The 15,471-nt window shown below is 40.1% G+C and overlaps 1 protein-coding gene across 1 annotated transcript in view; it reads left to right on the top strand.

The window, feature by feature from the left end:
- Positions 1 to 15,471, top strand: part of LOC121278666 (protein disulfide-isomerase TMX3-like) — a 141,173-nt gene that overhangs the window by 33,230 nt on the left and 92,472 nt on the right. Inside the window, exon 4 of the mRNA XM_041188978.1 lies at positions 8,398 to 8,521. Within this exon, the coding sequence (XP_041044912.1) occupies positions 8,398 to 8,521 (124 nt within the window). The remainder of the gene's footprint in view (positions 1 to 8,397; positions 8,522 to 15,471) is intronic.

Raw genomic sequence — 15,471 nt, 5'->3', positions numbered from 1 at the left:
CAGGCCCCCTAACAATAACCACAATGTAGGACAAAGTACACAAGAAGAAATATTAGGTGCTTGTGATAAAGGGACAGCAACAATCACGCGTGACTTTAATCTATGTATAAACTGGAAAAATTAGATTGGTAGCATTAGCCTGGAGGAAGAGTTCATAGAAGGTTTTTGAGAGTTTTTCAGAGCAGCACGTTCTGAAGCCAACCAGAGAGCAGGTTGTATTGGACTTGGTACTGTATAATGTGACAGGATTAATTAACAACCTCAGAGTGAAGGCACCCCTAGGTAGCAGCGAGCACAATACAGTATGGAAGGGAGAAGAATGGATCTAAGACTAGTATTTTAAACTTAAATAAGGGTAACGATTTGGGCGTGAAAATTGAGCTAGCTAAAGAGAACTAGGATACTCGGCTAGGAGATTGATCAATGGGGAGGCAGTGGCAGATATTTAAGGAGCCATTTCAGAATACTCAGAATAAGTATATTCCTACTATAAAGAAAAATTCTAAAGGGAGGGCCTACCAATCATGGTTAACTGAAGAAGTTAAAGAAAAAGCATATAACTGCACAAAGGTGAGTGGCAGGTCAGATGATTGGTCAGAATATAAAGACTGGCAGAGAATGACTTAAGGTTAAATGGAAGAAAGAAATTAGAGCATAAGATAGAAATATAAAAATGGATAGCAAGTGTTTCTACAGGTATTTAAAAAGGAAGAAAGTAAGTAAAGTGAGTGTTGGTCTTCTAGAGTGTGACAATGGGGAGTTAATAGTAGATAATGGCGGATGAAATGAACAAATACTTTGCTTCTGTCTTTGCTATAGAGGATATTTTCCAGTAATAGCTGTAAATCAGGAAGTGGTGGGGAGAGAGGAACTTGGTGAAATTATAATCACTAGGGAAGCGGTACTGAGCAAACTGGTGGAGCTGCAGGCTGACAAATCTCTGGGTCCAGGTGACTTCATCCTAGGGTCTTAAAAGAGGTGGCTAATGAGATAGTAGATGCATTGGTGTTAAATTTCCAAAATTTTCTAGATTCTGAATAGGTTCCATCCGATTAGAAAGTAGCAAATATAACCCCTCTATTCAAGAAGGGAAGGAGGGAGGCAGAAAACAGGAAACCATTGGCCAGTTAGCTTGATGCCTGTCATGGGGAAGGTGTTAGAATTGATCATTAAGGAGGTTTTTGCTGGGTACTTACAAAACCTCAAGATAGTTGGGAAGACTCAGCATGGTTTTGTGAAAGGGAAATCATGTTTAAACAATTTATTAGATTTCTTTGAAAGAGTAATGTGCTGTGGATAAGTGGGCATCTGTAAACGTACTGTACTTAGATTTCCAGAAGGCATTTGATAAGGTGCACATCAAAGGTTATTGCAGGAAATAAAAGCTGATGGTGTAGGGGGTAACATATTAGCATGGATAGAAGATTGGCTGGCTGGCAGAAAACAGCATACATAAACGAGTCTTTGTCGGCTTGGCTGTATGTAATGCGTGGAGTCCCGGAGGAGTCTGTGCTGGGCCTTCAACTTTTTACAATTTACATCAATGACTTGGATGAGGGGAGCGAAGGCATGAAAGCAAAATTTGTAGACAACACAATGATAGGTAGGAAAGTAGGTTGTGAAGAGGATGTGAGTTTGTAGAGCGATATAGATAGGTTGAGTGAGTGAGCAAAAATATGGCAGATGTAATATAATGTAGGAAAATGTGGAGTTCTTCACTTTGGCAAGAAGAATAAAGCAGAGTGTTACTTAAACGGAGAGCAACTGCAGAATTCCGAGGTGCAGAGGGATCTAGATGTTCTAGTGTGAGTCACAAAATGTTAGTAAGGAGGTACAGCGCATAATCAAGAAGGCTAATGGAATGCTATTCTTTTTTACAAGAGGAATTGAACATAAAACTAAGGATGTTATGCTTCAGTTATACAGGGCATTGGTGAGACCACATCTTGAATACTGTGTGCAGTTTTGGTCTCCTTATTTAAGGAAGGATATAAGTATGTTGGAGGCGGCTCAGAGGAAGTTTACTAGATTGATATCTGAAATGAGCGGGTTGTCTTAAGAGGATAGGTTGGACAGGCTGAGCTTGTTTCCACTGGAATTTAGAAGTGAGGGGTAACTTGAGTTGAAGTATACAAGATCCTCAATGGCCTTGAAAAAGTAGATGTGGAAAAGATGTTTCCTCTTGTGGGTAAGCCCAGAACTAGGGAGCACTTTTTTAAGTTGAGGGTCACCCTTTTAGGACAGAGATGAGGAGATATTTTTCTGAGGGCTGTGTAACTTTGGAACTCTGCCTCAGAAGGCAGTGGAATTGGGGTCATTTTTAAGACAGAGGTAGATAGATTTTTGTTAAGGCAAGGGAATCAAATGTTATTGGGGATAGATGGGAATGTGGAATTTGAAACACAAACAGATCAGCCATGATCTTATTGAATGATGGAGCAGGCTTGATTGGCAGAATGGCCAACTGCTCCTACTGTGTATGTTCGCATTCTAATCACACTGAAAAAAACATTTCTCCTGAATTCCCTGTTGGAATTATTAGTGACTATCCTACTTTTATGGTCTGAAACCTCTTTTCTATGTTTACCCTATCAAACATTTTCATAATCTCAGAAATATCTCGGGTTACCCCTCGGTCTTATTCCTTAGAGAAAAGAACTCCAGCTTGTTTCATCTTGCCTGAATTTTTAAAATTTATTCATGGGATATGGGTGTCACTGGCTAACACACATTATTGCCCATCCCTAATTGCCCTTGAGAAGGTCATGGTGAGCTGCCGCCTTGAACCGCTGCAGTTCACCTGGTGGTGTAGGTACACCCCAGTGCTGTTTGGTGGCGGGCGGGTGGAATTCCAGGATTTTGATCCAGAAACAGTGAAGGGTATAACCCCTCAGTGCTGATATTGTAGTAAACCTTTTTTTTAACGCCTTCTCCAGTGCTCTTACCCTTTTTTTATATTATGGAGACCAGGGCTGTTCTTGGTACTCCCAAGGATAGCACTAAGTTTTTTGATTGTTTCCATCTCTCATTTGAATAAGCTTCCATTCAAAAAGAACTCATGCTTTATTTGTTTTTGGGCAGGATGTTTGGTCTCCAAGTAAAATTTTGGTTTGCTTAGTTCTTTCTATTGTGAGCAAGACCCTCCGTGCACCTATCACATTGCTGTTGAAGATTTTTGTCAAAACCAGTAAATGTCATCTTCAAGTCCAAGTAGGGAGGATCACAGTTCCTAGTTTCTTTTGTCTGGTTCTACTTGATCCTCCCTCGGGATCAACATTCTTGACTTTACACTTCCAAAAAAATCTTAATTTAATCACAATTGGTGAACACCAAACATCATACTCACGTCAATCCTTTAGTACTGATGCTAGAAGATGCTGAAATGCCCAAGCACATGATTCACTGATGCTTTGGCACCATGCACTGGCAAACTTAGGATTTGAGAAATAAAGCCCATGTATCCTCATACCTACCTGACTACTTCTTTGTATGTCCCCTGCCACACCGTTCTCCACCTCCCCGCCTCCCCAAAATCAAAATTCCCTACTCTGTTCCGTTTGAAAATCACTATGGTGGAGAGGATTGATATTCTGACTACACCTATTAATGCTGTGAAATGCTGGTCAAGCATGCATTCCTTCTGTACTGAAATGTGGTACATCTGTTTTTTTGAAAGAGCCCTACTCTGCAATAATATATAAGCAAAACATTAAAGATGCTGGAAATCTGAAATAAAAACAGAAAATGCTAGAAAAACTCAGGTCTGGCAGTATCTGTGGAGAGAGAAACAGTTAATGTTTCAATATGATTTCTTCGGAACTGGTGAGAGGTAGAAATGTGGTGGATTTTATGCTGTTGAAAAAGGGAGAGGGGCAGGCGGAGCAGAATAGAAGGTTGGCTAGGTTAGCAGGCAGGAGAGATTAAATGACAAAGATGTCATGGAACACAAGACAAAGGGAGTGGTAATGATAGTATTAAGGCCTGAAGCTTTGGTGCAGAGCTGGTGTTAATAACAGAATAAAAGTCAGTGCTGCCTGAAAGCAAAAAAGCAGAATATGTTAATAACAGAAAAAGGGTCAGCGCTATCTGATAGTAAAAACATGAGAACGAGATATAGACTGGCAATTGGCAGGGGGTGGGGTGGTGAAGAATTCAAATAGAAGATGGAGTTCATGGTCTGAAGTCGTTGAATCCAGAAGGTTCTAAAATGCCTAATCAGAAGATGAGGTGCTGCTCCTGCAGCTTCTGTTGAGCTTCACTGGAACGTTGGAATGGGCCGAGGAAAGAAATGTGAGCATGAGAGCAAGATGGTGAATTGAAATGGCAAGCGACTGGAAGGTTGGGGTCATGCTTGCAGACTGAGTGAAGTTCTGCAAAGTGGTCAACCAGTCAGCATTTTGTGTCTCCAGTGTAGAGGAGGCCTACTCTGCAACCAGGTTTAAAAAATTGTTTGTGACTTATTTGTCCCAGAGCAAATTGAATGTAAGTAAATAAAGGAGTTGAATATTTGTGGCAAAATGTCAATTGTCTGCGCATTGTTCCATTTTCATGACTTGCAGTGATCTTATTGTTGTTTGTTGCCCTCAAGATAGCTGCCTTTGAAAGGTTGTTTTCAAAAAAGTGAACATTGCTGATGACGAAAGATGGTAAATAAAGTTGTACCAAGACATTTTCCATTGCAAGGCTTAAGTAGATTTTGTGGTAAGACAAGTTCCCATTTATAGCGAACTGCAGGACTCATTGAAAACATGGCATCATCTGGTAAATCATCTACGTTCCCAGCTAGTAGCGTAGGTTGCTCTAACCAGGTCATACTTGGCTTAGAAGTCTCACAAACTTGTTGTTTCTAATGGACCTGTTTCAGTCTGGTGAGATAGTCATTGGGAAGAAGATATCCTATTTGACAGTCTCTGTATCAGTAAACAAATTAGTATTTTTTTAAAAAATCATTATATTTTGGCGCACTTCTATAAATGTGGAGTAATTGTATACTACATTGCATGTTATGAATGGAAATTACCAAGAACTATGAATAAAAACTTGTATATTTAATAATGTCAGGATCCTCAATTGTAACATTGCAATTCTCCCCCCACTGCCCACATGCATCAGCCATTCTATTTAATGTGTATGATAATGTTATCAAGAACATGTGATTGTGGATCATTTCTTGCTAGCTATCTTGTATTGCTCACTTGATCTGTGCAGATCAGTCAGATTTAGAGGCTCATGTACAGAAAGACAGTTGTATTGTTCCTTAGTCCAAAACCATGCATTCAAACCTCATGGCTCTCCCTTTTCTGCAGTGCATGTTAATTTGACAGGCCTTTCCTGTCTTTCATTTCCGGGGTACCCCACATAATTCTGTGAGCAATGTTGTGGTATATTCCCATTGTTGAAGTAAATAATACATGTTTACAATTGCGCTTGTAAAAGCATAATGGTAGCAGGAGTCGGTGTGCCTCATTAGTTGTATCCTCTCCAGTCTCTTTCCCATTAAATCTTCTCATCTACATATAATGCATTCAGTATTGTTACTGCTTGTTGATACAGAGCAAAGATTCTGTGCCCTCCACCAATGAAACTGCATATGTCTCACCAGAGCTAAAGTATATTAAATGATCCAGTATTAAAGCACGTTAATTTGACTCACTAATCCTGTTCAGCATGATAACAACTGGTGCTTTCTATTGAATTCTTAGTGAATTGTTCCTGTCTTTGCTTTTAGTTTGGAGGCCTCTGAGTTTGGGCACCTCCAAAATTCAATTTGATCTGGTGGGGATTTATTTGGCAATGACTGCATGGAGTCACGGCATTTTGATTTTGTTTGGAACACACATGTAAATTTGAAGGCATTAAAGTTATTTAGAACTTCCTCACAAGAGGTATAACTAATTCAGTTATGATTTCAGAGCTTAGTTAAAAACTGTTGCAGTTTGGGCCCAAAACTGCAGGCATTACAATGCAATCTGAGATTTGTAGTTCAAGTCTAAAGTCTCCAGTTGCTGGCATTAGACACTCGGGTAAGCAAATTAATCTATCTTTCACCTACAGTTTACACACATTAAATTTAGAGTTCGCGCAGTGATAACGATGGTGTGCAAATGCTCCTAGTTGAGGCTAGTTTTCCAGTGTAATACTTCATTTAGACAAAAGAGAAACATGCATAGCATCAGTACATGGGGAAAAAGCAAACATATGGGAAATTAATGACTTTTTTTGGAAAAAGGTGTGGATTGTGACCTTTGTTTGAAAGACTTTAAAAAACAATGTTATTACTATAACTATAAGACTGTCTGTCACTAAACTGTTCAGTCCTGAAGTACCATTCATTTGTTCCACAGTTTTTCCTGATGGATGTTGCTTAGCTTTTTTTGAAAAGACTAGGCATTTTGTGAATTGTTCCAGGACCAAAACTGATGCAAAATAAACCCCTAAACTAGTAATGTACTTTCATTCTAATGGCTATTTTATGAAAACAGTTTTAAATTAGAAGCCCCAAATAAATGTTGCCAACAAAATAATTTGCTGCCTTTTATTTGTACTTTTCTTGTTCTCAATCAAGGTGAGGGATACTAGAAGAGAAATGCAGCTAATATCAGCATTCCCAGGTTATGTAGCCTATAAAATGTGCCTGCAGTTTAGGACTAAGCACCATATTGGCTGGTTAAAGATGGATCTCGTTGCAGCCAGTTAGTTGCTGATCAGCCTGTGAACCCAACCACTAGTGCACCACTATTCTCCATGGGAAAAGTGTAACAATACTACAACAGAGAATGAGTGTTTTGGGGAAGAGAGGAGGAAAGAATAAAGAAAAAAGTATTTTCATCTAAAGCAAATGTGCTAGAGGATTAAGAAAACAAATTTTTCAACATTATAAGTTTTGAGTTATCATGCACCTGTGAAGTCCCTTGGGATGTTTTATTATATTAAAGGATGCTATATCAGTACAAGTTGGTGTTTTGCAGAGAGAACAAACAAAGTTACTTTCATCACAACAGCACCTCATCTTCTGACTAGGCACTTCACAGCCTTCCGGACTGAATATTGAGTTCAACAATTTTAGATCATGAGCTCTCTTCTCCATCCCCACCCCCTTTCTGATTCCACTTTTTTCCAATATATATAGATTTTTCTTTTCCCACATATTTCCAATATTTTTAAATGTATTTCCATCCATTGTTTTATCTCTACCTTTTAGCCTATTTCGATCCCTTCCCCCCCCACCCCATCCCCACTAGGGCTGTCTGTACCTTACTCGCCCTGCTTTCTACCCTTAATGTTACCTATTAGCACATTCCTTAGATAATGTCACCATCCTCAACATCTCTTTGTCCTTTTGTCTATGACATGTTTTGGTTATCTCCACCTATCACTGGCCCTCTATCCAGCTCTACCCGTCCCTGTTCTCCCCCCCCCCCCCCCCCCCCAAACCAGCTTATATTTCACCGCTTCTATTTTTCCTTAGTTCTATTGAAGAGTCATACGGACTCGAAACGTTAACTGTGTTCCTCTCCACAGATGCTGCCAGACCTGCTGAGTTTTTCCAGGTATTTTTGTTTTTGTTTTGTATTTCCAGCATCCGCAGTTTTTTGCTTTTTACTTTCATCACAAACTGATTTCCTGAAACAGTAGTGGGAATATTATCTGAGCGCTCTGGGTCTTTTCTTTTAGTCTCATTCTATAATATATTTACCTTATGTCAATCATTTGATATGATTCAATAAATTTGTTGCATTACAGTACTTGGCAAGACATGCAAAGTAGTAGCAAGGACACTTCTGACCCCTGACTACCTTTAAGTAATGTCATAGGAGATTCATATGTAATCTAGTAATACTGGTTATCCTATTTCACATTTCAAATAAATAGAATATCGATTTGGTTATATGTACAGCAGTTGTGCGTTTGCTTAACATGTTTGTAAACTGAATCCTTAAGGGAGTGTCACAGGTCTTTTCAAAACCATTTTAACAAATCCTAATTAACTTGAAACTATTTTATGAAAAAAAATTTGAATCAAATCTTGGTGATGGAGGTCCTTAAGATTTGGGGTGCAGATATGTATATTTTTAATTTCACGTGTAGATATAAAGGTCAATAGAAAATGCATGCATTGCCAACATTTGATGGAAGCAAAATCCAAGTTAGATGTAACACCACCCTTAGTGAATAGCCCACAGATGTTGTGAAGAATAGTAACTTGGAAAACCTTACTGGAAAGTGGCTGGTGCCTTGAATTGGTGCCTTGGATGAGAAAGGCAGAACATTTAGGGGAGGGTGAGTCTGACCTGATTTCTGAACATTTTAAAAATTCTTCTGATTGAGGTTATTTCCCTAAGCCCTGTACTGAATGAATTAAATTACCCATTGCTAACTATTATATGTTTATTTTAGTTCTATGCACCTTGGTGTGGCCATTGCAAGAAGTTGGAACCAATATGGGATGAGGTAGCTGCTGAAATGTTTTCCTCAGGGTCTCCAATAAAAGTCGGAAAGATGGATGCAACAGTTTATGCAGGTGAGGTGTCCTATTCTGTCTTGTATAGAATAATTGGTCCATGATTTTTTAAACAGTGTCTTGTATAAAAAATAGTTTTATTTTACTCTCAGTTCCAGCTAAAACATTTTTGTTACATCTACCAGAGTTACTTTTAGTGAAGTCCAATTTCATTTTTTAGTTCTTGAGATTCTGCAATTTTTTGGTGGGGGATAACAGTGTTCAGTGATTCATTTAATATTATAAATTAAAATCTGGTCATTCAGTTTTTATTATGTGGGATTACAGAAGTTTGAGATGTTTTAAGATTGATTGTATCTTGCATTTTGTTCATTTTATTCCTTGAAAACTGCAGATCGTTGGTCTTGGACAAAATCAATTCAATTCTTTTCAAAAGAAAAAAGTTAAAATTGACTGCTACTTAAAAATGACTGAGGCTGTGGTTATACTTTAGCTATATCCATGAAATCAAATTTATAGCTGGCAGATGAAGCTCCTGGTCCTGGATATAGCTGGAACTCCTGATTGCATCTTGCACAGAATCTGGTCACAAAAAAGCCTGTGCATACTTGTACGTATTCAGAGCTCACTTTTTCAGTTTGTAACGCGAGGAGAATAAGGTTGTGAGCATCCACTTTCTCTTAATATTAAACATAATTAGGAGAATAATTATGCATATCATTCAATAGTACATACCGATAAACACGAGGAGCCAAGTACCACAATAATCATAGGAAAAACTCAGCAGGTCTGGCAGCATCGGCGGAGAAGAAAAGAGTTGACGTTTCGAGTCCTCATGACCCTTCGACAGAACTACAGTTCTGTCGAAGGGTCATGAGGACTCGAAACGTCAACTCTTTTCTTCTCCGCCGATGCTGCCAGACCTGCTGAGTTTTTCCAGGTAATTCTGTTTTTGTTTTGGATTTCCAGCATCCGCAGTTTTTTTGTTTTTACCACAATAATCATGTTGCTCAAATTTTGGCAAATGTGTCACTTCCAACTTGGCGCACTGTATAACTTAGTTTATAAGTTTAGAACATCATAAAGCCAAATCATTATTTTAAAACAAAACTCTTCTATAAATTTGCATTTATTTTAGAATTCCCTGGACTAACATTCTCAAATACTGGCCTCCACTACCAGAGCCTTTGCCTGCATCTTTCTTTCTGGTATTTCCCATTCTTTGTGCATGCATTAGCTGTGCTGCTGGGACACTAACCTGACATTGCCAGTATTACCCTGGTTAATAAGTCATTTCCGCCCCTCTTTCTCCCAAACAAGGTCCTGGTGGGGTTACTGCGAAATGTGGTTCTGAGCAATGCTGTCACTGCCATAAGATTGTAGGAGGAAACTGATTGATTGACTGTTTTTGTTAAGATACAAGACAGTCAGTGAGCCTCTGCATTTAACTAGAAACAACTGAAAATGTCCTTTCTACTTTAATCACTTATGGAAAATATTGATGTAGATTGCGTGGATCAAAACATTTTTCTATATTTGAATACCACATTCAATTAACTAATCAGAGTGATACCCCTATTAGATCTCCCTCTCCCACCCCTTCTGTTAATCAAATGGGTGAACGTGGACTTCTGATTGTTATTGAATCACTGGAACATGGCTTTCCTTTGAGTAGGGCAAACCTCATGTCTGTAGCTCTTGCATTTGAAGGTTTTTCACACTTGGAGAGATTTGGCATTGTTTATCCTCACTTGGAAGGTGGTTGGGGGGGGGGGGGGGGGGGGGGGGGGGTGCGGTGGGTTGGTGGGGAGCGGTGGGTTGGTGGGGAGCAGAAGGAAAAACCAGTAAAACTTGGGAAATGACTGGTACTGGTCTGAACTGGAGTTCTATTTTAAGTTATACAAGACCATTTGGACCAGTTCTCTCCCGATCTCTCTTCCTGTTCTGTGAATATTAAGTTGAAGCTGCTTTCTGCTTGCACTGACTAGGATACCACACCTTGGGGAGAATGTATTGAACTTGGAGAGAATGCAGCATGGTTTTATCAGTATTATTAAATTATGAGGAGAGGCTACACTAACTAGGGTTGTATTCTCTGGAATTTATTATGTTAAGGGATGACTTAATTGAAGTTTTCAAGATACTAAGGGGAATAGATAAGGTAGATAGAGAGAAACTATTTCTGCGAATTGGAGAGTCTAAAAGTAGGAAGCTGTCTGAAAATTAGAGTCACCTTTCAAGAGTAAAGTTAAGAAATATCTCTACACACGGATGGTAGAAGTTTGGAGCTCTTTTCTGCAAACAACAGTTGGTGCTAGATCAATTGTTAAATTTAAAACTGAGATTGATAGATTTTTGTTAACCAAAGATATTGAGGGATATGGGGCAAAGACAGGTATATAGAGTTAGACCACAGATCAGCCATATTCTCATTAAATGGTGGAACAGGTTTGAAGGGCTAAATAGCCTACTCTTGTTCATATCTGAAATTGCATCAATTGTGTTTCAAATTTCTACCCTTTACCTCATCCAACTTTGAAATATCCCTTCCTTTCCTAGACTCCTTTATCTCTGGGCATGAGCTGAACACTTATATCAAGCCCACTGACTCCCAAAGCTAGTTAGGATTGTATTTCTTCCCAACCTTCCTGTAAAGACTTCCATTCCCTACTCCCAGTTTTTTAAATCTCTCCCACATCTACTCTAATGATACCCTCCTCATCACAAGATCTGAAATGTTCTCCACTTTTCCCCTTTTATCATGGTGAGTCCGACCCATTTTTTGAGATTGTGTCTTTGCCTGTGATATAGCTTCCCCCTTGTCCTCACCAGTCTCTGAACTCAACAGGTTATCCTTTTCTACCATTTCTGACACCCCTCAGCATATCTTTCACCTTCCCCACCCTCAACTCGCCAACATCAAAGGAACCAGTCTCTCCTTGACACCCTGATTCACTTAATCATTTCAACCCCTGCTCTCATTTCTATTCAAACACATGATTTTAACATTCCCCATCCACACATCACTGCTCAGGGCCTTGAGTAACAGATAATTAGCCATAATCCAATAATTAGAAAGAGGCAGTCGGTTATACAGCTTGACAGGCACCACTTCACAACAATTGTGGGGCAAAGCAAGGAGGCAGGCCTTCATGAACTACCAGAGCTTTTACAGGGATTGAACCTGTGCTTTTGGTGTCATTCTGCAGCACACTCTAGCCATCTGGCCAACAAAGCTAACCGACTGCAGCCACCCCCCCGCACCCCCAATCCCATTCTGCCAGTCTGAAGGACCTGAGGGCCTCATACTCATGTTTATCAACTGTGGCTCTGTTGTTAGCACTGTCATCTGAGTCAGATGTTTTAGCCCCATTCCAGGATGTGAGCACAAATGCAGGATGACAGTCCAGTGCAGTACTGAGGGATATCTGCACTTTTAGCAGGGGCCGTCTCCAGGTTGAAATATTAAATTGGGGCCCCATCTGTTATTAAGGATGAATGTAAAAGATCCCATGGCACTATTTCAAAAAAGTACAGAAGAGTTATCCCCAGTGCTTCAACTAACATCTATCCCTCAGTGCTTGTGTAAAATGCTATATAAATACATTTTCCTTTATGAAACAGTGATTTATGTAAATTTCCCCTAACCTAGTTTACTGTATTTGCTGCTCATGATCTACATTGGGGAAATGTCGCCCATAAGACATGAAAGTGAACATAAACTATTTAAGTCAAACCTTACTTTCTACTTATTTAAAAATGGACTTTGCTGGCCCAAAAACATAGCTGCTACAGGTCACATGATTTTCAAGTTGGCTACAGTTCTGGAAACTTCCAACAGTAATTACAAGGACAAAGTTCAATCCTCATCCTTGTGGAATCTCTCACCTATCAATGTGGGGATCCATTACAATCAATGAAACAAGGGAGCAGCAGGTGGCTTGTCTCCCCAGCATGGACTCATAACAAAGTGAGAGCTACCAAAACTCATTATACCTGTGGAGGCACTAATATCCACCATCTGTCTCCTAAGATGAACAATCGATTTTGACCAGGGACGGAAACTGATTGTTAGCTTGAAACTAACTCCTCAATGGGCAATACCACATGACCTAAGCTCCCCTGGCCTTTGGAAAGTTTTAATGTTACGTTCTTGGACTCCCAGGACAGTCAGCTGATAACGTCCAGCCTGTCAACACCAAAGCAGGACTCCAGGCTTACAACAAAGTCTGTCTCAAGTCTAAACATCCTCAAAGCTTGGATCTCTGGAAGATTCTTGCCATTGTGGACCAAGTCTCTGTTTAGCAACCTCATCTTGCAGTGTCATCATCAATTTTCAAGGAATTCAGCAACTCCTGCTTTCAGCTAACTGAACCCACTTGAACTTTAACTCCTACATGAAGGAACCCTCACTGGACTCTGACATTCATGTGAACTAATAACCATATCATTGTTTTTCTTTGTTTTTAGTTATCCCTAGGTGTAAAACTCTTTTCTTTCCTATTTCTTTGTGTGTATGTGTGCATGTAGTTGTGATGACCATTCTCTGGGTTTGAATGTATGAATAAACAATACTTTTAATTTAACTCTAAAAGAGAATTTGCTACGAGTCACTTTAAAATTGACTTCACAGCGGAGAGTTTGGGGAAACACATCACAGCCTACTTCAGAAATTAAAACACCTCTGCTTATGGACAGATGGCAAGAAAAATAAAGGAGTTCAGTTTGCCTCTCTGCTTGTCCATAACAGGAAATAAAAGGCAAACTAGGTGACTGGTTTATTGAACATCTGCATTTTGTCTCCGAGTATGCTGTAGAGGTTCCTGTTGCATACCATTTAAATTCTTTGCCCATTCCCACTCTGAACTTTCTGCTTTTGTCCTTCTGCACTGTTCCAGTAAAGCTCAACTTGAGCTTGATGGCTTCATCTTTCTACCAGACACTTCAGTGTTCTGGGCTTAATGTTTACTTCAACAAGTTCAGACCTGAACAAAAATTCTCATTTTCTCCCTGGCAGTCATTGCTGATGGAGTAATTTTTCTTTTATTCATTCATGAGATGTGGGCATCACTAGCTATGCCAACATTTATTACCATCCCTAATTGCCCTTGAGAAGATGGTGGTGAGCTGCTGCTTTGGACTGCTGCAGTCCACGTGGTGTAGGTACACCCACAATGCTGTTAAGGAGGGAGTTCCAGGATTTTGGCCCAATGACAGTGAATATATTTCCAAGTCAGGATGGTATTTAGCTTCGGGGGAAACTTGCAGTTGGTGGTGTTCCCATGCATCTGCTGCCTTTGTCCTTCTTGATGGTAATGGTTATGGGTTTGGAAGACGCTAAGGAGCCTTGATGAGTTCCTGCAGTGCATCTTGTAGATGGTACACACTGCTGCCACTGTGCGCCAGTGATAGAGGGAGTGAATGTTTGTGGATGGGGGTGCCAATCGAGCGGGCTGCTTTGTCCTGAATGGTGTCAAGTTTCTTGAGTGTTGTTGGAGCTAGAAACTTAGAAATAGGAGCAAGAGTAGTCATTCGGCCCTTCGAGCCTGCTCCACCATTCACTATGATTATGGTTGATTCCCTATCTCAACCCCATACTCCCACTCTCTCCCTGTACCCCTTGGCACCTTTAGTGCCTAGGAATCTATCTATTTCTTTCCTAAATATATTCAGTGACTTGGCCTCCACAGCCTTCAGTGGTAGAGAATTCCATAGGTTCACCACCCTCTGAGTGAAGAAGTTTCTCCTCCTCTCCATCCTAAATGTTCTACCCCATACCCTGAGACTGTGACCCCTTATTCTAGATCCCTGGCCAGAGGAAACATCATCCTTGCATTCGGTCTGTCCATCCCTGTCAAAATTTTAAATGTTTCAATGAGACTGTCATTTTTCTAAACTCCAGTGAATACAGGCCGAGTCAGCCCAACCCCTCTTACGACAATCCTGCCATCCCAGGAATCAGTCTGGTGATCATTCACTGCACTCCCTCTAAGGTAAGTATCTCCTTTCTTGGGTAAGGAGACCAAAACTGTGCATAATGCTACAGGTGTGGTCTCACCAAGGTCCTGTACAACTGTAGTAAGACACCCTTGCTCCTGTACTCAAGTCCTCTTGGAATGAAGGCCAATGTACCATTTGCCTCCTTAACTGTTTGCTGCACCTGCATGCTTGCTTTCAGTGATTGATGTACAAGGACACCCGGGTCCCTTTATACATCAACATTTCCAAATCTATCACCATTTAGATAATACTCTGCCATTTTGTTTTTCTTACCAAAGTGGATGACTTCACATTTATCCACATTATACTGCATATGCCCACTCGCTCAACCTGTCTAAATTGCTGTGAAACCTCTTAACACGCTCCTCACCACTCATTCCCATAAAGTTTTGTGACGTCAACAAACTTGGTAATATTACATTTTGTTCCCTCATCCAAATTATTGATATATATTGTAAACAGCTGGGGCTCAAGCACTGATCCCTGTGGTGCCCTGCTATTGCTGCCTGCTGCTCTGAAAAAGATCCGTTTATTCCTACTGTTTCCTGTCTGCTATCCAGTTCTCAATCCATGCCAATATATTACCCCCAGTCACATGTGCTTTAATTTTACACACTAACCTCTTATGTGGGACTTTATCAAAAACTTTCTGAAAGTCCAAATGCACCACATCCACTGTTTTCTTCCTTATCTATTCTGCTAGTTATGTCCAGTCTATATGTAGATTAAAGTCACCCATGATTACTGTAGCACCTTTGTTACATGCATCTCTAATATCCTGTTTAATGCTTTCCCCAACCACTACGGTTTGGAGACCAATAGACAACTCCTACTAATGTTTTCCGCTCCTTGTTGCTTCTAAGCTGCACCCAGACTGATTCTGCATCTAGATTTTATGAGCCATTATCCTCTCACAATCGCACTGATTTCATCCTTAGCTAACAGCGCCACACCATCTCTTTTTCCTTTTTGCCTGTCCATTCTAAATATCGAGTACCCTTGGATATTCA

This window comes from Carcharodon carcharias, chromosome 6, assembly GCF_017639515.1.
Source record: "Carcharodon carcharias isolate sCarCar2 chromosome 6, sCarCar2.pri, whole genome shotgun sequence".
Classification (NCBI taxonomy): domain Eukaryota; kingdom Metazoa; phylum Chordata; class Chondrichthyes; order Lamniformes; family Lamnidae; genus Carcharodon; species Carcharodon carcharias.
This window is presented reverse-complemented; position numbering and strand designations above follow the sequence as displayed.